General features: G+C 33.4%; 2 protein-coding genes across 3 annotated transcripts in view; both read left to right on the forward strand.

Moving 5' to 3' along the window:
- LOC128243881 (ecdysone-inducible protein E75-like) overlaps positions 1–4,719 on the forward strand; it is a 29,010-nt gene extending 24,291 nt beyond the window's left edge. For both annotated transcript variants that reach the window (XM_052961869.1, XM_052961876.1), the window contains exons 3-6: positions 839–983; positions 3,062–3,210; positions 3,502–3,856; positions 4,046–4,719. In XM_052961869.1, the coding sequence (XP_052817829.1) occupies positions 839–983; positions 3,062–3,210; positions 3,502–3,856; positions 4,046–4,242 (846 nt within the window). In that variant the 3' untranslated portion in view covers positions 4,243–4,719. The remainder of the gene's footprint in view (positions 1–838; positions 984–3,061; positions 3,211–3,501; positions 3,857–4,045) is intronic.
- A 6,106-nt stretch (positions 4,720–10,825) lies between these two features.
- LOC128243829 (ecdysone-inducible protein E75-like) lies at positions 10,826–23,719 on the forward strand. Its single transcript, XM_052961799.1, has 6 exons — positions 10,826–10,975; positions 12,853–12,938; positions 19,262–19,406; positions 19,852–20,000; positions 20,315–20,669; positions 20,856–23,719. The coding sequence occupies exons 1-6, from the start codon at positions 10,960–10,962 to the stop codon at positions 21,050–21,052; spliced, it is 948 nt and encodes a 315-aa protein (XP_052817759.1). The 5' UTR covers positions 10,826–10,959; the 3' UTR covers positions 21,053–23,719.
- The last annotated feature ends 348 nt before the right edge of the window (positions 23,720–24,067 follow it).

Below are 24,067 nucleotides of genomic sequence, written 5' to 3' on the forward strand. Positions count from 1 at the left end.
TGTGTAAGCTTTGATTCTTTTCATATGTGGTAAAATAGTATAAAATTACCAAATAAAAAAAACTGACAAAACATACCCTCAATTTTGTCGCAATGGTCGCATACCACAGAAACATTATTCGCTCACCTCAATGTTAGTGGAAACGCCGTCGATGCCGCCGAAGTGTGCGCGGTTTAGGTATGCTCTCAAATTGTATACTCTTCTTTTTTATGTGCGCATGCATCTTCTCTCATAATGGTAAAAAAATCATTGCATTTATATGTAAAATATACACCCCACTGATGAAGTGCTACGATCTATTTTTAACGGCATGACTGCAATATTTGATAGCATATTTGAAAGAGTGATATCTTATTCTTTTTCAGAGTGTTTTTATACACATTTACAGAGTGATAGCATACACCTTTACAGAGTGATAACATACACTTTAAATGAGTGATATCATACACATTTAATGAGTAATATCATACGCACTTTCAGAGTGATATTTTAAACCCTTTCAGAGCGATATCATGCACCATTTAAGAGTGATATTATACATATTTACAGAGTGATATCATACAGTCTTACAGAGTGATATCATACATACTTACAGAGTGTTATCATGCCTAAAATTAAGAGTAATATCATACATCTTAACAGAGTGATATCAGATATCTTTACAGAGTGATATCATACATCTTTACAGAATGATATCATACATTCTTACAGAGTGATATCATATACAGAGTGATTTTATACACCCTTACAGTTATACGCCGTTTTGTACCTATCAAAATAAATGTTAAATTCAATAGTGGCTACACAACACTAAATTCAGTAACTTTCTATTTTTCAGGGATTTTTCTTCAGAACCGTCCGCAAAAATAAACAGTACGACGTATGCGGCCGACCAGGTCGATGCATTGTCCTGAAATCAAGCCGAAACGGCTGTAAATTTTGTCGAATGCAGCGGTGCCTTGACCTTGGCATGAGCTATGAAGGTACAACGTGTTGTCATTCTGTCATTGTTTAATCCCCTATTTAATGGACCAAAACAGGAGACATAAATACACGAACTTACAAGAAAACATATACGTTACAAAACTTAAGCACACTTTGCAATTTAAAAACTGTACGGATTTCGAGTTCCCAGTTTCATTCAATCTCGTCAGTCAGTTATACCAGTCAAAATATCTAAACATAAAGAAAACCGTTTGTATGCGCTTTCCTTACCCGCAATTTAACCCACAATTTTGGAAACGAGTAGGTTAACCGGAATGTTTTTTAAGATCCTATTTTGTGTAGTATGAACGCCCCTAAGTAGAAATTTGTCACATCATTCGGAACTTCTCTGCCATTTTTATCGAAAACAACCTCGGATATATGCAAGTACATTGTTAGAAGTAGTTCATAACACTTTGAACTATATTATTTATAAAAAGTAGTATTTTAACTTGTATCGGTAGATCGAAGTATAAATTGATAGCCAGCGAAGTTTATTATTGCAAACATAATTAAGTTCCCAAGAGTTGAGTCATTAAATTTAACTGCTAAATTGAAATGACTACATGATCTACCTGAAGAGTAGTTGATGTGTACTGGTTTCTAATATTGTAAACCGTCCATATAATTCCGAGGTTGTTTTCGATAAAAATTGGCCGAGGGGCTCCGAATGTTGACATATAAGGCCAACTGTTTTTGAGTCCGGCCGATTTTACTGAGTCTGTAGGGTAAGACTTTTTTTTAAATTGACACTCTTATTCAAAATCAATACATACACATGTATAACAAACATAAAATTGAGTGATAGACACTCAGCTTCTTTCTAAATAATGCATTTATGGAAAATATTAAAAACCATAACCGTGTATTTAATAGCCGAACACGCATTTTTTGATTGGTGAATGCTAAAAGATTTACTGCGATCTTCTATCGTCTCATAAGGTAGAAATACCGTGTTTTCTGCACATTTCTTTAAAATTAAACTCGGTATTCTTCATAAGCACCATTGTTTACGACATTTATTCATTGTGTTTGGTATATTAAAACCATTGTAATAGATTTGTTAAATCTTATTTTGAAATAAAAGTGCATCTTTAACGATGCCATCAGGTTTAGCTATAAAACACGCGTTGTCTTTAATATATCCTTTTAGAGGTATTTTATGTTAGCATGTTTGTTGCAATATTTTGACAATACATTTAAATCGCCCTGACGATTTTCGTTCAAGAAAGCTGCACCGAGTTCGCAGTCAATGCATATGGTCGTTCACCATAGTCTAGCAAACCACAATAGAAATCGACGCGCAGTAAAATTGTAGACAATTTAGGATTGCGGTTTCGACTTTTTATTCCAAAAAGTAAAATCTACGACATTATGTACCAACGAAATTGTCCCTTTTTCTAAAAACCGCGAAATTTCACGCCCACAAATATAAATGAGTTTACAGTATTTTTGTTATATCGTAGTGCATACAATGGTTAGCGGTGAACAACCCGCTATCACGGGCAGATATAGAAAACGATATGCACTTTTTGTATAATTATGTATATTACTTGCAAATGTTAAACCACAAAGACGTGGCCCAGATAGAAGTAACCTTTAACTGATTTAAATGTGCAAACATCAAGGTGCAATCATGCATTAATGAGCTTGTCTTTATCATCGTATTACAGACGCATAAGTACGTGTGTCTTAATGCATAAGTGGATCACTTTATTTATAGTTAGACCTTGAAGTTTAAGATTATAACTAAATTACTTTTGATTATTATTATTATTATTATTATTATTATTATTATTATTATTATAACTATTATTATTTTTATCATTGTTATTGTTGTTGTTGTTGTTGTTCTTCTTCTTGTTGTTGTTGTTGTTGTTGTTGTTCTTCTTCTTTTTCTTCTTCTTCTTCTTCTTCTTCTTCTTCTTCTTCTTCTTCTTCTTCTTCTTCTTCTTCTTCTTCTTCTATTATGGATGAATTATGGGTATGATAATGGAAATGTTAAATACAAACTCATTGTATTAATCGTAAAATTAACATCCATTCGTTTATTCACACTTTTTAACAAACATTTCAGCGGTGAAGATGGGACGACCAAAAACAATTGACAAAAAAGCGCTCACAATAACAAAAACAACGTCAATCAGCGAAGCGAAGGTTAATCTCACTCTGAACGTTTACTCAGCTTTCATGAAAGCCATGCAAGGCATCAAAGAAGCAACGCAGGTAAGGCAATACTCTAAAGAGCACACGTTCTTAAAAATGTTATGATATGTAAAGACAAACTCTGACTTTTTTCGTTCCGAGAAAGAGAGTTAAACATCTCATTTAAGACCTTTTGATGTTACTATTGGCTACAACAAGATAGGCCAACATTTCTATTTCAAAACCAAGTGCTTTCGTTCGTCAGTGCTAAATTTCAAATAAAAAGACTTATTGTTTATAAAGGAACACCATTGATTCTGATAGTACAGAACCAAGGTTTCAACTCAGAATGGCTTTCTTTTCGTTTTGCAGGAGGTGGATAATACAGAACCCGAGTGTCGTTATTACATTGTAACTGGAGCGGTTCATTTCTCATCCATTTTTGCAAAAGAACAATACATGTTTCGGCAGCTAGCACAAGAGACGCAGGTGTCGTTGCTAAAATTAGCCCTGCTCGAACTGGCAGTTTTCAAAGATATTCTGGAGCCAGCAAAAAATAATAGCCATAAGTGCCAGAACGCTGAAGCTATGAAGGCTGACCCAACATATGACAACGCGATGGAAGCATTGCGTGGTACTGGTTCAAAAATAAAGCGTAAATTAGATGAAATAAAATTGACGTTCGTGGAAATTGGATTGTTTCTTGGATTGATATTGTTCTGTTCTGGTGAGTTTGAAAATATATTTTAAATGTGTATTTACTTATAAACATTATGCGCGTTTAAAATGATAATGTAATGGCTACATTTTACGTCTTGCTTTACTAATTTCAAGTTATTTTACTGCCCTTATATTTAAAAAAACTGAGAAAAAAAACTGTGTTTCTTATGTTATAGTTGGTGGATATACTTTTCAGATCGAGTACCCAATGACTGTACAGATTTTCATGTCGTCATGCAAACAGAGCAGTCACTTCTGCTAGCCTTGAAATACCAGATTGTCATGAACCACAACCGCCATATTGAAATCCTTCCGCATGTTATTGAAATTCTTTGCATACTAAGGGGACTAAGTGAGGTTCATTTAGACACGTTTTTGACATTCTTTTTATGACCGATCTCCGTGTGCCATGTTGACTCTCACTTCACGGATCTTGTGGATCAAAGGGACACAGCTGGCCTTGACATGTTAGATAGTTATGAACTACAACCGCCATATTACAATACTTTCGTATGTGATTGAAATAGGGCAGATAGAGAGCTGCACTTGGACCAGAATTTGACTTATTTTTTTACTGTAATGTAAAGTTACTTTAACGTTCGAGGGAGCGCAATCGTTAACTTATATCTACCGGGAATGCTAATAACTTTTAGAAATCTATATATTAACATTTTTGCTGATGACATATTATCCATTTTTTCTTAACGAACCAAGACAATTAATGTTTAATAACATGCCAATTTTTATCTCATTTGTTAGTATCTTGTTTCATTGCCTCCTATTGTTTATCGTTCTACAAATATTTGCTTTTCAAACAATAAGTTGATTCAAATTATCATATCACGCACCCAAAAATATGGATGTTATAAAAACAAATAAATTGTATTCAAAGTCATATGGGTTAGTGTTAAATTAAAATAAGTTATATCCAAGTTACGACACTGTCATATCCGTTTTTTCTCAACAGAGCGTACACGTACTTTGACAACCAAATCCAATCCCGATGCAATACATTTTTGAATTTCATCTTGACACAATATAAGTTCATAGTAAAACAGAGCATGTTCCGGTAAGCGCAGTGGTTAACACACTCACATCTCACCAAGGTGATCCGGATTGAGTCCCGTCCTTGGCGTGTATAAGTTTGGTTTGTGGTCATCATGCTGGGCAAGTGGGATCTTTCCGTGCTCTCCAGTTTCTCAAACAGGACAAGACCGGCGGCTCGCGTCTTAGTTTAAACTGAACTTCACACAAAAAACAAACAGACAGAACAACGTGTTTGTCTTCTGAACATTAAAACATGGTTATGGGATGACAAGTTGCTTAATTATCAATGTAAGCAATATAAGATATTAAACAAGATAATGTTTAGTAGTTGAAGAAGATCTACTTAACAGCAAATAAAAAAAAAACATCAAAAAATAAAATAAAAAACGATTAAAGTGTCAAGAACGAACAACAAAGAAGATGCCGAGGAACCATTAAATTTGGCACAAAAAGTGTAACTAATTTGTCATTTTTGATAAAAGAGAATACATTAATCGAATGTGTATAGAATGACAAAAATATTTTCTGTTATGTGGCTGTTATTTACAACTATAACCAAATCTGTTTTGATTGACAAAAAAACATGAACATCCATTTTAGCATTACATATTGTCGAACTTTTATTGTAGCTAATTGAAAATTATTGTTTTAGTGAGTCGATTTAAAATCTACGACACATTTAAATCATTTAAGCATTTTCGAACTTTACCCATCGCTGAAGACATCACTACTGCTGAAGAACATGGTTTTTACTCTGATAATGTTTAGGAAGAAAACAAAATTGCAACTCGTTATTGTGATATCTTATTTTGAACATGTAAATATATGAACATTTCTATGGATTTCACCATAAATTATTTGGGTTCGAAGCTGGTCTAACATTTTCTTTCCATGTCGTCAATGGCTTTAAAAAGATCGACAAAAATGAATAAATATTATATCAGAAACACATAACCACTTGCACACAACCAGAAAAAATCAAAACGTCTAAACCAAGCTGAAATATCCCGTCCATCTTAACGGTGCTCGGTAATTTTAACTTCTTCTATTGTAAACCGACACGTCAAGGGGTTTAACTCTTAAACAAATCATTAAGTTACTCATCATTTCCCTTTAAATCTATACCTTGTTTATCATGTTTTACACGTAAACAGTGGGACTTCTTAAATTCTTGACCTATGTTTTTTTTATAGAATTTTATACTATTATATTTCTTATGTATTGAATTAAAACCAAATTTTAACGCTGAAGTTTATCAGCATTTATCCCTTTTGTATTTCTGTATAAACGTGTAAATTCTAAAAGTATTTGCAAGCATGCATGTGTATAGTTAAACTCAATTTATCGATAAATATGACTGCACTTGAATCTAGTTTGAATGAATTTAAGTTGTCTGAATAATTAATGTTATTAATGGTAACGACATAGCTTGATGATTTTGTGTGGAGTACAGACATTAAAGTGTCGTGTTTTTTGATAATCGTAATGCACCATTACTTCAAACAGCGGGAAGTGGACGCTTTATCTACTTGCACACCGGGCTTTGAAGAGTTGATTATCTTATTAAATGTCGATCGTATATAGCAAAGTCAACTTCCAAACCTTTTTCCTACGCAGTGGTCCCGCAGGACGAGCAGATAATATATACGTAGGTACAATATCCGTATTCCAGTTATCAACTTACTCTCTACAAGTTCTCTCCCTTCCTTTTTAAAGTTTGAAAGGTGTGCCCGTACTGGCCTTACCCCAAGGCATCGTCCATGAAATAAAAAGATTTAGAGCCTGGAAAGGTTGTGTTACAACCGGATTGACATCCTAATCAATCCAAATAAAAGAAGCGGCCGGTGCTGGTCAAATGGGATCCCTTATATATTGTTCGGGTTGACTGTTGCAATGACTCACTTCCAAGGGAGGCTCAGGGTCACACTTTTACACGAATGAATGTACAATGGTAATAATTGAAATAACACTGCACTGTGGCCAGAAAGTCATGTATGTTAGGTAGTTAGATAAAGTAAACAATGACAGTTATATCTGAGGCAATTTCATATTTGTAAACCAGTCAAGTAGTTTTTATCAGCATCACGCGATTTTCATGACAACAGATAATAGAGTTGATACATATACATAGAAGAGGGAAGGGGAAGGGGCACGGAGGAATGGCTTAAACTTCATTTTTGCAATGGTTTGATGATGTGTTTGTGTCTTCAAATTCCCTTCTGCATTGGGAACATGTAAACCTTTCATGTTACAAATTGTTGAGCGGCATGCCCTCCCGTGCTTTCTTGTTAAGTGTGCGCGAAGTTGTGAGCGTATTCGAGCATATAGAAGACTTACATATGTCCTGGCCTTGATTGCCTACTCGGAGAAACCATTACAATTAAGTATTTGGTGTCATGTACATATAGTATGAACACTCGGCCATGTTGCATGTTTAAAATGCGCGTTGGCAGTTTTACGTTATCGAGGCCGATTGTTCAAACTGTTTGACCGCATGAAAAATAAGATAAGAATCAGTTCTTATATTTACATTTCCCCTTTTCACTTCTAAATTTGTTGTGGTAATAATGATTTGGGTTGTAGTAATTATCGCGTGTATAAAGAAAACTGATCAAGAATGTTTAGTATGTGTATTACATGTGCATGACCTTGATAAGCTGCAAAATGAACGCCAATTTCATTGTACAGAAAATCAAGTTCGAATGACGTTCAACGTTGTTTCAGTTTAGTCAGTGACGGGTTACATTGTTTTGATTCGATCCCCCCTCCCCCTACGATTCAGTCCTGCTTGAAAGTCGTACGCAATCTGCTGTCAAGTAAACCAATATCATCTATACTTTAATTTCATGGACACGGACCCCATGCCGAGTGAAGGTCGGGCTGATGCTATATGTTTAGTGTGATAACTATGTATCGCAAATGTCCTGAAAACACCAGTGTATAATAAAGAATACCAAGTGCTGAAATCAACAACTGACACAGCAAATATGTCTTGCAGATAAAATGAACTGATTGCTAACAATGAGGCAATGCATTTTTTATATAGACCGGCAATAACGCAAGAACGCAACCACTTGTACGCCAAGTACTACGACGTCCCAGCCATAAACAATATGCGGCAGGCTCCTTAAAGAACCTTGAAATTCCAGATACTGGATTATATGCATGGTGTGTTGTATTAAGTTTGTAATCCCATTTTTAAATATTGTTTGCCCAACTGTGAATTCCTCCAATCGCCTGGAATGTCACAAGCCCAGATAAAACAAAAAAAGTTGTTTCGATTTGATTAAACTGACATTGCATTTAGTCCGACTAACTCACGACTGACGATTTTTTTCACGCCACAAAATTGCATGCAATATTCCACCAAACAAATTTAAAATGGAGATATAGCGTCCTTAAACAACATTAAAATAGAGCTCTAGCCCAAGAAAATTGAGATGAACTCCCTCTGGGCGAAAGAAACCATGGTCATCCAGGGCAATGTCAACATTGAGGAAGCTGTGGTTTTCTGTCCTCCTAACTTTATCCTCACCGAACCGATTTACCCGTTGACGGTTTTTATTTATACAAAGGGGAATTCTTATGCCAGTATAAAAGAATGGAAGTCCAAACAAGGGCTGTGTATGGAAAAACAGGTCATATCCGCTCAAATGAAGAAGGACGACCTCTTGTTGTTTAACTAGGAAGGGAACTCGGGTCTCAATAAATTATCGTCCGTCGCAGATCTTCTCTCCCCGGAAACAGAGGCAAGCGACTGAATTGTCAAGCCCAAGGTTGTCCCGCCCTTGGTGGGTTTACTGTTGCCCAGCCCAGAATGGGATCGAATCCCCAACAATCCAGACATCTGTAAAATTGTTTAAAACAAAGGAGTACATTGATTGAGCAAGTGTAAGTGTGTGAACATGTTGAGGTAGGCGTTATAGTTGGCATGAGCTCAACGTTTTGTAGGCGTTCGATTTCCATCGGCCAAGCCGCATAATGGCTGCGGGATATGGACCCTAGGCCACAAGATCAGATGCTTGACCTATGCGGAAATTGTGATTTAAAAGTGTTTTTTGTTTCTATTTTGTAAGCAGAATTGTGTCTAAATGAGGCCGGGTGACAGCTTTGGCATTACCATGTCAGAAAAAGGGTCCCTGTACTTGTGGACGATATAACTTTAAGGCTTATAACGTCCTCAAAATAATTTGTACTGACTGAGAGGCCGTGTCTTTATGGATATCATAATGTTGCATCGTGCTGCCTGACGTGGAGGGTCGGGAACTACTAGTACGCTTATTCTTAATAAGATTGACCATTTTGACAACTTTTTCATTTTTTGTCTTGGAATGAACCATTTTTTGCGGTAATATCTCGAAACCAGTGATATAATACTGGTGACAAAATATTAGATCCCCTGTCACACTATAGCGAGTTTCGGCTACGAGTTGTTGCGAGATCGAACTCGCCTAAACTCTTCAGGTGTCATGTTTGACTCGAAGCCTTGTCGTAACATATCGAAGACATGTCTTCCCATAAAGAAAACACTCGGCAAGCAGTGGCAAGAACTTTTAACGGTTTGAAATTGTCGTACGAGATTTCGTCTCGTACAGGAGTACATGTGGTAGGTGCGTCGAACAAACTCGAACACTTGTGGTAGACATGTCGTCACTTGTCGCAGCTTCTCGCCGCGTCTTAAAGTCGCTCGACAATCTATGAGTTCAGCAGCGACTCAGGAGGACATTATTACGATCTCTGCTCGAGATTCGTTCGAGTTGTTGGGAGTTTGTACGTACGCCTTCGACATGTTCTCGAGACTGCGATTCCCGGCGAGTTCATATATATATATATCGGCAATAAAAAGCACTGCATCATTTCTCCTGAAGATTTCAACTAGTAAAAATCACTGTTTTACAAGAGATAAAACATTGTTAGACTAGTCATGACATGACTAGTTACGCTTAGTCATGATCTATGGCCTCACCCAATACCTTCTGCTGGCTCTCCTTCTTCTGTTTTGCCTGTACTGTGAAAGCTGAGCAATGGCAAGACCATCCTCTGATCACCTTCTTCCATCTGGGCAAGAAGTTCGTGGTTTCTAAGTCTATCTGCCATTGCTACGAAGCGTAACCTACGCTGATCAACTGGGATTTGGTCCTGATGTGCAGCACCAGTTCGCCATGTGTCGTCCTCTATCGTACACTCTTAATAACTCACTCTTAATAACTCGTCATGATATCGTGCACAGGAATATCGGCATACTCGTAGAAATCTCTGTGGTTGTCGAAAAAGTTTCGTTCACAGATCGTTCCGATGTTGCTTAAACTCGAGCTTAACAGAAAAATCTCGTACTACTCTCGTATTCACATGGAAGAGAACTCGAGCAGGTCTCGAATTGATGTTCCTAGCATCAGAATCCGCGGTCATCTCATGGCATTTTTGGCGAGTTATAATTCACCAGCACTCGTGGTAACTCGCGGATCCAAGTCGTCACAGTGTGACAGGGTCCTTAGTACATTTACGTTCGACAATTGAAGTTGTATGGCTAAAAGCATTACTAACGCTTTAAAAAAAATGCGCTTTTCGGCATGAAACATCAATTGTCGAACGTAAATAAATAAAACTGTGATCTGACCTTTGTCAACAGTCTCTTATCACTGGTTTCCAGACCTTTACGCAAAAATTGGCTCATTCTAGGACAAAACAAAGTTGTCAAAACGGTCCATCTGTGGGAGTGCAGCTTTAAATTAAACTAATTTAAACTAATCATCAAACGAATGATAAGGTAAATTTAGATATAGTTTTTATATCACGAATTTCAAATTAAACTAAACTTAACGTAACTTTTCTTAAAACAAACGCAAAATGCATGAATTAACGACTCCCAAAGTCTATTGTAACATTAGTATGCCAAGTTTATACTTCTTAATAGACACATTCAATGTCAGAGTGACATGCATGTTTGTGCAGTTGTGCAGTTGTGCATTTATTGTAAAACGATTGTAATTCTATATGCGAACACTACGTGTATAATATCATTTTAAGTCTCCTTCGAGTGTTCTTGTATTCACAGGATTAACGATGTCGGCTTTACATGGTAATAAATTAACACATTTAATCAATAAGTTAATAACGTACTAACCTTAAGCTTAGATAAAACTTCTCTTATTCGTATACAATTCCTTTCATATATATGTATGTGTTCTTTCTCACTATACGTTTGAATTTAATCATATAAAAAATGTTTAATCATGAATATCAGTACATGATATTACAATTATTTGATTATTGGTATAAACTAAGGCGATGATTAAAATTGTTATCATTGTTTATATATTTCCATATCATTTTCCTTCAGCTTTAGTATTATCCATCAATCAATGTACATGGATATATGTATATATCTACAGACATAAATGAAACAAAATCCGACCGAGGAAATAAAAATGGAAAAGTTGCAGTGAAAAAATGCATACTATATTGTTATAAGTGATTCATAATGCTATGCTAAAATAACAAAAAACAAAAAGTAACAAAACTTTGGTATTATTTGAAACTTTTCCTAACAGAAAATGTATAAAGTTTTCCTAATTCATTTTGATTTTGCCGAAGAATCGAATCTCAAGGAAGACCGTACTAGCTTTAAAATTATATCTAAATTTAATTAATAAATTTATTTATTATTTATTTATTTATTTATTTATTTATTTTTTTATTTATTTATTTATTTACTTACTTATTTATTCATTCATTCATTCATTCATTCATTCATTCATTCATTCATTCATTCATTCATTCATTCATTCATTCATTCATTCATTCATTCATTCATTCATTCATTCATTCATTCATTCATTCATTCATTCATTCATTCATTCATTCATTCATTCATTCATTCATTCATTTATTTATTTATTTATATATATTTATTTAGTTATTTTATTTTTTTATTTCATTCATTCATTCATTCATTCATTCATTCATTCATTCATTCATTCATTCATTCATTCATTCATTCATTCATTCATTCATTCATTCATTCATTCATTCATTCATTCATTCATTCATTCATTCATTCATTCATTCATTCATTCATTCATTCATTCATTCATTCATTCATTCATTCATTCATTCATTCGATCATTCATTCATTCATTCATTCATTCATTCATGCATTCATTCATTTATCTATTTATTTATTTATTTATTTATTTATTTATTTATTTATTTATTTATTTATTTATTCATTTTTTTTATTTATTTATGCATGCATCTATCCACCATATTTATTCATTCATGCATTCATGCTTTAGTAAATTCATACACTATAATAGTTAAGAAACTCAAACTAAATGGTTTTATTTAGTGATGAGAATTTTTTTATTTTATTAAATGATGAGAAAGTTAGCCTAATTTAAAATAATTGAGTGCTGAGAAACTTCTTAATGTATTACATTTTGTTTTGAAAAAGTTAGCTATAGTGTTTTTCAGTAAAGTGAATTGTTATTTTGTGAAAAGGGGTAAATGCATTCCTTTTAGTGCTAAGAAAGTAAGCTTAAATGTACACCACTCACTAATGAGAAAAATAGCCTAAATGTATTTTCTCTAGTCCTTAACTAATAGCTTTTAATTCTTACAGTGTTAGCATTAACATATTTTATTTAATGAAAAATAAGTTAGCCTTAATGTATTTTATTTAGTGCTGGAAATAAGCATCAATGCAATACATTTAATGCTGTGAGAAAGTTAGTCATAGTGTAACCCGTCTAGTGCATTGCAAGATTGTAAAAAAAAACAGTGCAAAACTTTCGGGTTATTTTTAGAATTTTCACACAAACATTTTAACTATATGATTAAGCCAGTCAATAAATAGCTTTAAGCGATTTTGATCATCAGATAAATACAATACAATTGCAATCTTTGGTGATATGTAATCAAAAAGCATGAAAGAAAAATAAGGTTTTTGTTTTATAGGTGCCGATGGTTTCCACATATGCCGGGTTTGCGGTGACAGGAGCTCGGGGCTACATTATGGGGTTCTGTGTTGTGAAGGTTGTAAGGTATGACATTCCAAAAAAGTATGTTTGTGTTTTCGAGTGAATATTGAAAAATACTGTTTTACTTTGAGCCTATTAATCATATTTTCATGTTACATATTTTTCTGTTAGTATTATTATGTCGGTGTTTACCTGAAATCATAGGTTGTACTGTTATATCATGTCGGTGTTTACCTGAAATCATAGGTTGTACTGTTATATCATGTTTGATAGACATGTACCATAAGTAAGGTTGTATTGCTGTGTGATATTTTGGTAGACTTATACCAGAAGTTGTATGTTCTGTTATTGTGTGATATTTTGGTAGAAATATACATGAAGTCGTAGGTTGTGGTGTTATGTGATATGTTGGTAGACATAATTATGCCAGAGATTGAATGTTCTGTTATTATGTCATATTTCAGTAGACATATATACCTGAAGACGTAGGTTGTGTTGTTATGTGATATTTTGGTAGACATATGCCAGAAGTTGTATGTTCTGTTATTATGTCATATTTTGGTAGACATATACATGAAGTCGTAGGTTGTGTTGTTATGTGATATTTTGGTAGACATATGCCAGAGATTGAATGTTCTGTTATTATGTCATATTTCGGTAGACATATACCTGAAGACGTAGGTTGTGTTGTTATGTGATATTTTGGTAGACATATACCTGAAGACGTAGGTTGTGTTGTTATGTGATATGTTGGTAGACATATGCCAGAGATTGAATGTTCGGTTATAATGTCATATTTCGGTAGACATATACCTGAAGACGTAGGTTGTGGTGTTATGTGATATGTTGGTAGACCAATATCAGAGGTCATAGGTTTTGTTGTCAATATATATTTTGGTTTACCTATTTCAGGAGATGTATGTGTTGTTATGTGATATGTTAGTAGACATAAACCAAATATTGAATGTTCTGTTATTATGTCATATTTTGGTAGACAAATACCTGATGTCGAAGGTTGTGTTGTAACTTGTATGTGATGTTTTGGTAGACCCATAACAGAGGTTGTCAGGTCTGTTGTAATGTTATATTTTGTAGACATATACCAAATGTTGTATGTTCTGTTGTAATTTTATATTTTGTAGACATATTCCAGTGGTTGTATGGGCTGTTGAAATGTTATATTTTGGTAGAAATATACCAGAGGTTGTATGTTCTGTTGTTATGCTATATTTTGGTAGACATATAATTAGCATAAGTCTTAAGTTATGTTATATGTGAAATTTTGGTAGACATATACCAGAGGTTGTATTTTCTTTTATAATGTTATATTTTGGTAGACATGTACCAGGAGTTGTATGTTCTGTTGTTATGTGATATGTTTGGTAGACATTCGCCAGATCTTATAAGCATTGATGTTGTGCATCGTCGGCAATCCCAAATACACTGCATTATATACATATTATATTAATTGTGGAGGTGCGTTATAGTGTATTGAGAGTATCCGACGATGTACCTAGGGCAGATTTTGCACGTTTTTCCATTTCAAAATTTACCTGTGTACCACGTTATTCTTCTTTAGTTTTAAAATAGCGTTTTTATATGCATATAACATATGTCACGTGACTTTCAAATGCTATATTTACATACTTCATGGCATCCCGTAAGAGCTGACTTTGCAGGAAAGTGGAAAATGTATGCGAAATAATGTAGACACAAAGCCCGACAGATCAACATCGCTGATGCAATTTATCAAAACAACTTTTGAAAGAGGTAAACTCTGTTTAAAATGACAGCGAGTTGAGTGTGTGAACTATCTTATGACCATCAAGGTGTTCGAAAAAAAAAAAAAAAAAAAATTCTGCGCTTTTTTTAAAGTGTAAAACCTTATACGCGCTATCTTTAAACGAGAACATTCAGCTGAGACAGCGACATGGTTGATGAGTTTATTTTTTTTAATTTAATGTGAAATGATGCATTATTTTCCTAATAGTTTGCATTGACAGTTTAAGGCTTGTTTTGAGGAAATACTGTATTTGCCTGTTTTAGGACCATCTGGTGTCTTGTCCCTTTAAACTATTTCTACTACCAAATAAGATTTCTTACTTTTTATTCCTCTTACACCCAACAAAACAAGAAAACTTAAATATTTATTTTGTTACAGAACTATTGCAAACACCATACATGTATATTTGAGAAAATTAAATTAAAAACACAACGCATATATATATATATATGTTTAAGTTTTATAAAGCTTTTATCGACTCATGTTTAACATGTAAAATCTGCGTCATAATAATTATATAATTTTAAAGAAAATCCAAAAAAGCAGCAATGATTTGCAATAAAAACACAATTATATTATTATGATCGATTAACATATGCAATGCATTAAGTCAGACTCATTAAAGCATATGCGAGATGCAGACAGATACACCACATGTGCAGCAGCATGTAGCAAGACACAGTGCAATGACATTATAGTTCATTCGAAACAAATCACAAAGCATGAGAATAAAATGGTTCTTCAAAATGTTTGCATTTATCTAAAGATCTACTTTTACTCCCAAATAAGATTTACCACAATGTATAATATTGTTTTAATATTCCAAAAGGATGAATAAATGTCGAAAACAATTATTCTCATGAAGGAAACCGAGTTTAATTTGAAAGAAATGAGTATAAAGCACGGTATTTCTACCTTATAAGACTATAATAGACTACAGTAAATCTTTAAGCATTTACCAATCATTTATTTTTTTTTTGTGCTTTCTGCTATTAAATACACCTTTACAATCTAGTTATCAGTAATTAATATTTTCCATAAATGCATTATTTAGTAAGTAGTTAAAGGTTTATCATTCGAAATTGATGTTTGTTATACATGTGTATGTATTGATTTTGAATAAGGGTGTCACTTTAAACAAGACAAATACTCTTGAAACTAATTAATTACAGTAAAATATACATACAGTAAACGTACCTTTTAGGTTATGCTATTAACAAATACCAATATATACTTACTTGTTGTATTATATTCAATAATTTGTGGAGAATAACTACAAGTCGTAGTCTGTGTTCTGTACTATATAGTTGGGATTGAATCAAGTTGAGTCTATGATGTGTTGACTTTGTCGAAATTCACAATCATACAAGATACAAGAATCATTATTTTAGGTCGGGTTTATCTTAAGAAGAAACATTAGCTCCTCAATGCGCTATTTTCCGACATGAATAACAAACATACATAACATAACAAAACATAACAATGAGCTTGTGACCTAGAAATAAAAGCATATAGTTTAAGATAAGTAGAAATTTGGAAGCAGTATTTACAAAAACCCTTCCTTATTGTATTCATGCATGCAACAAAAAATAAGATTGGTTAAAGCATTGAAAACAGTGATATCATCAACAAGTTATGGAAAACAGTTACTATGCTGTGATTTTGTAATAGTTTGTAGGGATAGACTATAGTTTGTTTAGTGTTTTGTTTTGTAATATTGTGTAGGGATTTATAATGTTTCACATGCTATGTTGTTTGGAAATATTTTGTAGGGACATTCTCTAATTTGAATGCTTTGTTATTATGTAAAACAAACGTTTTCAATATAATGATTTTCAAACCCATTATATTTTATTATATTGCATTGTAGTATGTATCTTTCAGTTTCATTTGTCAGTCAATAATACAAAGCAAGTGAACATTTAACATGAAATACAGGTTTCCAATTATTTAAAGTGACACTCTTAAAATCAAAATCTCAAAATCAATACATATACATGTTAAACAAACATAAATTTTGAGTGATGTATCTTTAACTACTTACTAAAAAATGAATTTATGGAAAATATTAATTACTGATAACAAAATTGTAACCGTGTATTTAAAGCTGCACTCTCACAGATTGAACGTTTTGAAAACTTCATTTTTTTCTTGTAATGAGCCAATTTTTGCGAAAATCATTGGAAACCAGTTATATAGGACTGCTGACAAAAAAATAGATCGCAGATTTTTATATTTAAGTTCAAAAATTGATGTTTTATGCATTTTTCTTAAACCGTTAGTAACGGTTTAAGCCATAAAATATTAATTTTCGAACGAAAATATAAACATCTGCGATCTGATCTTTTGTCAGCAATGTTTTATCATTGGTTTGCAGGTATTTTCGCAAAAGTTTCCTCTTTCCAAGACAAAAAATAAAAAAGTTGTAAAAATGGTAAATCTGTGAGGGTGCAGCTTTAATAGCTGAAAACTCAAAAATATTAAAGATTGGTGAATGCTAAAAGATTTAGACTGATATACTATCATCTTATAAGGTAGAAATGCCGTGTTTTCTGCGCATTTCTTTCAAATAAAACTCGGAATCCTTCGTAAGAATAATTGTTTTCGACATTTATTCATCCTTTCTGGTACATTTCAACAATTGTATTAAATTGTGGTAAATCTTATTTGGGAGAAAGAGTGCATCTTTAAGTTCAAAACCATTTACGTTTATGAATACATGTTGAAACGCGATAATAGAAAATAAATTTAAAAAAAAACTAAAACATTTGCAAACCTTTCATGAAAGTCACAAATGGTTGATAAATTTGAAGCATTAACAAAGTTTACCTCATTATTCAAGCTTGAACTAAAAATAACGATTACGGATTTAAGTTTTTATATTAAAAAAAAAATCCACGCAGCTCATATACATCTTTTATGTCTGAATTTGCACTAGATGGTGTGTAGGAGGTGAATATCTTCAAAGAGAACATTTAATACTTGTACTAGCTCACTGCCTGCGTAATTGAATTCTGCCCGACGCATGAAACAGTTAACAGACTTAAGTTTATGATTTGACGGCTTATAGTGCAAGATGGTTGTAACTCGGTATAGAGATTTAAGGCGTTATAACAGTTTTCTGCTAAGCCCCCCCAAAAAGGCCATGGCATTATTTACTGAACCAGGTTATTTGTTTCATTTTGTATAGACGTATCATGTTACTTCTACGAAAACAGTCATTCTATACGGGCTTGCATTACTTGAGGTTTTAAAAAAATATCAAGGCTGCCTGTTTGGCGGGTGCATAGACTGATAGCGTGGGTATATCTGAAAAATCATGAAGTGGTGCAGTTTAACTTTACGCAGACATGTGAATCTTATATTCCCAGTTCATTGCTCAGTTTACGTACAATCGTACAGGCATTCTTATAAACAGGATGTATAACAGAGTCATGAAAACTACGTATTGATTGGGGGGGGGGGGTATGCGACTCCAATCGGAACTCCTTGGCAAATTTCCATCCAAAACAAACTCGGATGTATATAGACAGTTTACAGTGTCAGATTTCTTTACATTTGACTTCGCTGCAAGTAAATCTCGTAGTGATTTCAATTAAGCAGTTAAAACTAAGGACCTTACTCTAAAAAATATTAATTATCTTTCTAATAATGCACTTCACTGGGAATCAATTTGAACTTAGTTATATAAAATACACGTTAAAACAATTCAATTAACTAATACATTAATTTATAATATTATGATTAATTTCACAAACAACTTCTTCTGATATGCCGGCGTATATTCAAAGTGATATTATACACGCCAATATAGAGATATCATACACCAATTCAGAGTGATATTATACACTCATTAAGAGTGATATCATATACCCATTTAGAGTGATATCATACACCCAATTAGATGATATTAAACACCCATCCAAAGGGATATTATACACCCATTCAATGTGATATCATACACCCATTCAAAGTGGTATCATACACCCATTCGAAGTGATATCATACACCTTTTCCAAGTGATATTATACTCATATTCAGAGTGATATCATACACCCATTCAAGGTGATATCATACACCAACCCAGAGTGATAGTATACACCCATTCAAAGTAATATCATACACCCATTCAAAGCGAAATCATATAGTCATTCAAAGTGATATCATACACCCAAACAAGGTGATATTTTACACATATTCAGAGTGATATCATACACCCATTCAAAGTGATATTATACACCCATTCAGCGTGATATCATACACCCTACAAAGTGATATTATACACCCATTCAGAATGATATTGTACACACATTCAGAGTGATATCATACACCCATTCAAAGTGATATCGTAAACCCATTCAAAGTGATATTATACACCCATTCAGAGTGATATCATACACCTATTCAACCCTAACAGAGTGATATATTAAGACAGCCATTCAGAGTAATAGTATACACCTTTAAAAAGTGATAGCATACACCTTTACAGAGTGGTACAATACATTATTACAGTTTTGTAATACGCCGTTTTGTACCAATCAAATAAATATCTAATATATCGGTAGTAAAATAACACACCTAATTTTGTTCTCATCTGTTTCAGGGATTTTTCTTCAGAACCGTCCGTAAAAATAAACAGTACGACGTATGCCGCCGACCGGGTCGATGCATTGTCCTGAAATCAAGCCGAAACGGCTGTAAATTTTGTCGAATGCAACGATGCCTTGACCTTGGCATGAGCTATGAAGGTAGAACGTGATGTCATTCTGTCATTGTTTAATCCCGTATTTAATGGACCAAAACAAGATTAGCACACATTAGCTTTCAGGGCAGACATAAATAACGCTTTGCACAAGTGTAGATTAATTGCAAATATTAAACCACAAGAACTTGATCCAGAATGAAGTTACCTTTAACTAAATTAAATATTGAAGAACATTTGCGAACACCAATCATTCATTCATGAACTTGTCTGTAAACTCGTTTTACAGACGCACAAGCACGTGAGTCATAATGCAATAACTTGGTTACTTTATTTTTAGTTAGACTTGAAGTTTTAAATAACTTATATATTAATTTTATAACACGGATGAATTATGGGTATGATAATAAATATGATAAAAACACAATTATGTTCTTCATCCTCTTTAAAAGTAACGTGCATTCGTTTATTCACACATTTTAACATTTTAGCTGTAAAGATGGGACGACCAAAAAACAATGACAAAAAGGCGCTCACAATCACCAAAACAACGTCAATCAACGAAACGAAGGACAAACTCATTCTGAACGTTTATTCAGCCTTCATGAAAGCCATGCAAGGTATCAAATCGGCAAGACAGGTAAGGCAAAACTCTAAAGATCACAGAACCTTAATTTTTTATGGTATCTTAAGACAAACCGTGACCTTGATTATAGAAAAGGTCTAACGTTTTGGAAATATATGTGAAACAGCTCTTACAAGACCTTGGATGTCAGTCAACAGTTCTTAAATACAACAAGACAGGCTAACAGTTCTATTTCAAAACCCGGTGCGTTTTGTTTCGAAATGTTAAATCTGAAATAAAACGACCAATTGGTTGCACAGAAAACCGTTTTTTTTAATATTACAGAACCAATGTTTCAGCTCAGGATATGTTTTCTTTTCGCTTTGCAGGATGCTGATATTACAGAATCTGATTGGAGTTATTACATTGTAACTGGAATGGTCAACTTTTCATCTATTTTTGCAAAAGAACAATACATGTTTAGGAAACTATCAACTGAGACACAGATCTTGTTGCTAAAATCAGCCTTGCTTGAGCTGGCAGTATTCAAAGATATTCTTGAACCAACAAATAACAACAGCAGCAAGTGCCAGAACCTTGAAGTTATGAAGGCGGACCAAAAATGTGACAAAGTGATTGAAGCACTTCATGATACTGGTTCAAAAGTAAAGCATAAATTAGATGGCATAAAATTGACGTTCGTGGAAATTGGATTGTTTCTTGGATTGATATTGTTCTGTTCTGGTGAGTAAACATATGTTTTAAATGTTTCTTAACTTATACAGATACTGTACTTTAGAAATGAGAATGAAATAGTGAGATGTCCATAATTTTGATAACATTTAGCTATGCTTATTTCAAGGTAAATTTTACTACCATTTTCATTTAATTGTGTTCCTTAAGTGTGTAACATTTATATATTCTTTTCAGACCGAGTATCCAATGACTGTAAAGATTTTAATGTCGTCATGCAAACAGAGCACGCTCTTCTGCTAGCCTTGAAATACCAGATTGTCATGAACCACAACCGCCATGTTGAAATCCTTCCGCATGTTATTGAAATTCTTTGCATACTAAGGGGACTAACTGCGCTTCATTTAGACACGTTTTTGAAATGCTTTGTATGACAGATCTCCATGTGCCATGTTGAGTGTAACTTTACGGATATTGTGGAGCAGAGGGACACAGCTGACCTTGACAAACACAATCGCCATGTTAAAATACTTCCGTATGTGATTGAAATAGGGAAGTAAGAGAGTTGCACTTTGGCTTTGTTTTCTTGCCTGTGATGTTAAGTTATTTTTGCGGTTAAAGGGGAATAATGATTAATCAATATCTAGCCGGAAAGCCTTTAACTTTTAGTTATCAATTTTGCTGATAGCTCTTAATCAACATTTTTACCTTACGAGTTAAAAATATATTATTGTCACTAACATGCCACTTACTTTATTTATTTGTTAAAATAGTATTTAATTGCCACTAATTCTACTTGTATTTGTTTTTCAATCAATACATTAAGTTTGATAAACATGTTTATATGAGTTCAAATGTGTTATATCACCACTCAATTGAGTATATATTATAACAGCAAATAAATTGTTTGCAAAGCATATGTGTTAACGAAAACATAAAGTAAGTAGCCTCTAGGATATGACACTAACATGTTCTTACTTATTAAACGGAGCGTACACTTTTATTGATCCTCACATTAATACCGATGAAATGATATCTTGAATTTCATCTTCACACAATATATCTTAATAGTCAAACGGAACAACAAACACGTTGTCCGGTAAGCGCAGTGGTTTTCACACTCGCTTCTCACCAAGGTGTCTCGGGCGTTAATGAGTTTTGGTGGCGGTCACCAAGCCCGGCCAGTTAACTTTCGCCGTACATTCCAATCTCCCCTACAACACCATACCAGACTCTCCGGTCACATCGTGCCAAAGAGAATGACTTAGCATAAATTAACTTAACTTCTTCATAAGGCGTAAACACCACTAACCCGACTAACCCTTTTTTCTTCCCGACCTTACAGTTTTGCCGTTTTGTGGATTCTTTTTCGTAATTTCATTAAAAAATGTGCATTTGTTAAGTGCACATGTTAAAATTTAACCATTTTATAACAAAAAAATTCTGCAATAGGGATATACCCTGATATGGCACCGGATTTTCAAACTTCATCATTTTTCTTAAAATATTCCAAAAAAAGAATCTTAAAATTCCAAACTAAAGCTTATTATACTTAAAATGTGAAAAAAAAATGATTTTTTTTTTAAGATATGCATTTTGTACTTAAAAAAATGCTTTCAATATGTTTTCACATTTTTGGTATTATAAATGTTAGTTTAGGATTATAAGATTTGTTTTGATTTTTTTTTTCAAAATATGATTAAGTTTGAAAATCCGGTGCCAGTGTTTTAGACATATTTAAATTAATTAAGCATTTTTGACTGTAACCCCTTGCTTCACATCACTACTGCTAAAAACATATAAAGTGAAGATAGAAAACAACATTGCAACTCGTTATTGTAATATCATATTTTGAAAATGTAAAAGTGTGTAAAAAGTATATTGATTTCAATATACATGTAAATCTTGGTTGTCGCAGCTGGCAGCAGCGACAAAAAATAAATACCTTAAATATCAGAAATAAATAATCACTTCCATACAAATGGAAAATCGATCACGTCCAAATCAAACTGAAATATTTCGTCCATCTTAGCAACATGAAAGATATACTACTTGGTTTTCCAAATAGAAAATATCTGAATTTTGTTTAGAAAAAGCATTAATGTTATGCATTTACAATAAAGAGACCAAAATAATAAAACATTTAACACATATGAAATTGCCGACTGTCGGAGCATTGTCAAAATCAGCTTTTGAGAACTGAGTCAAAATGTTTCAAGAACAAACTTGAGAAACGAACCTAAGTCAGCGTTCTTTGACTAAAATTGTTTAAGATATTTAAACTGACCTTCGTCGGAACAAATTAGCAGCTGTGACGTCATGTACCACGTGGTCTGTACACACTGATAAGGAAATGGATGAGCTTTTTTCTCAACCTATCCATCGATAAATATTTGACTGTATATGCGGCACGTAAAGGGGGACAAACTTTACACAAATAGTATCACATTCGGAGCTCCTTGGCCATTTTTTTTCAAAAACAACCTCGGATGTATTTGGACGGTTTACATACTCAAAAAGTGGTACGTTTAAGTCCGCTGCAAATATATCGCGTAGTGATCTTATTTAGCAGTTAAACTTTATGATTTAACTCTTGGGAATCTTAATTATGTTTGCAATAAAACACTTCACCGGCAATCAATTTAAACTGAGATCAATAAATACAACTCTAAACACTACATTTAATTAATGATATTATTCAAAAATATACGAACTACTTCAACTGATGTACCGGCATACATCCGAGGTTGTTTTCGATAAAATGGCCGAGGAGTTCCGAATGATAGTATCATTATGCTACTAATAGTTTCCCTTAAATTCTGTACCGTGTGAGTGAGGTAGGTTAAATATGTATAATAAAAAGTGGGGCTTGTTGATTTCTTCATACTGTATTTAAATTTTTAGATTATGGAATTATAATTGTTTTATATCTCCATTATATATTGAAGTTATATTAAATTGTAATGCTAATGTATTAAAGTATTTATCATATTTGTATTTTTGTATATACTTATGAAGCTGAAAAAAATATCAACATGTTTGCACGTGTAAAGTTGATCTCTTACATAAGATATATCGATAAGTGGACAAAACTGTTATGAATTTAAAATTTCTGAATATTAAACTTATTGTTAATGGATACAATATGACTTTTATTTTTGTGTGGGGTACAGAAATTAAGTTAAAATCACTAGCGGCTTAAGGGGATTGGGGTCGCCCCGGCGCCCCCTTTGCACTCCCAACAATTGCCGTTTTATGTCAATATCGGAGATGAAAAAAAGAAAAAATCACGCACGCTAAAAATACACCATTTCGGACTACAAATTGCTAAAAGTTTTGTTTTGCATATGGGCGGTTCTGCGGCCCTTTTTTGAGCAGTGATCTCCGATGGCGAACAGAGACTATATCTACGTAAAATACCCGCATTCTATTCTTCAGTCTCTTCATGT

Source organism: Mya arenaria, chromosome 2 (genome assembly GCF_026914265.1).
Source record: "Mya arenaria isolate MELC-2E11 chromosome 2, ASM2691426v1".
Classification (NCBI taxonomy): Eukaryota; Metazoa; Mollusca; class Bivalvia; order Myida; family Myidae; genus Mya; species Mya arenaria.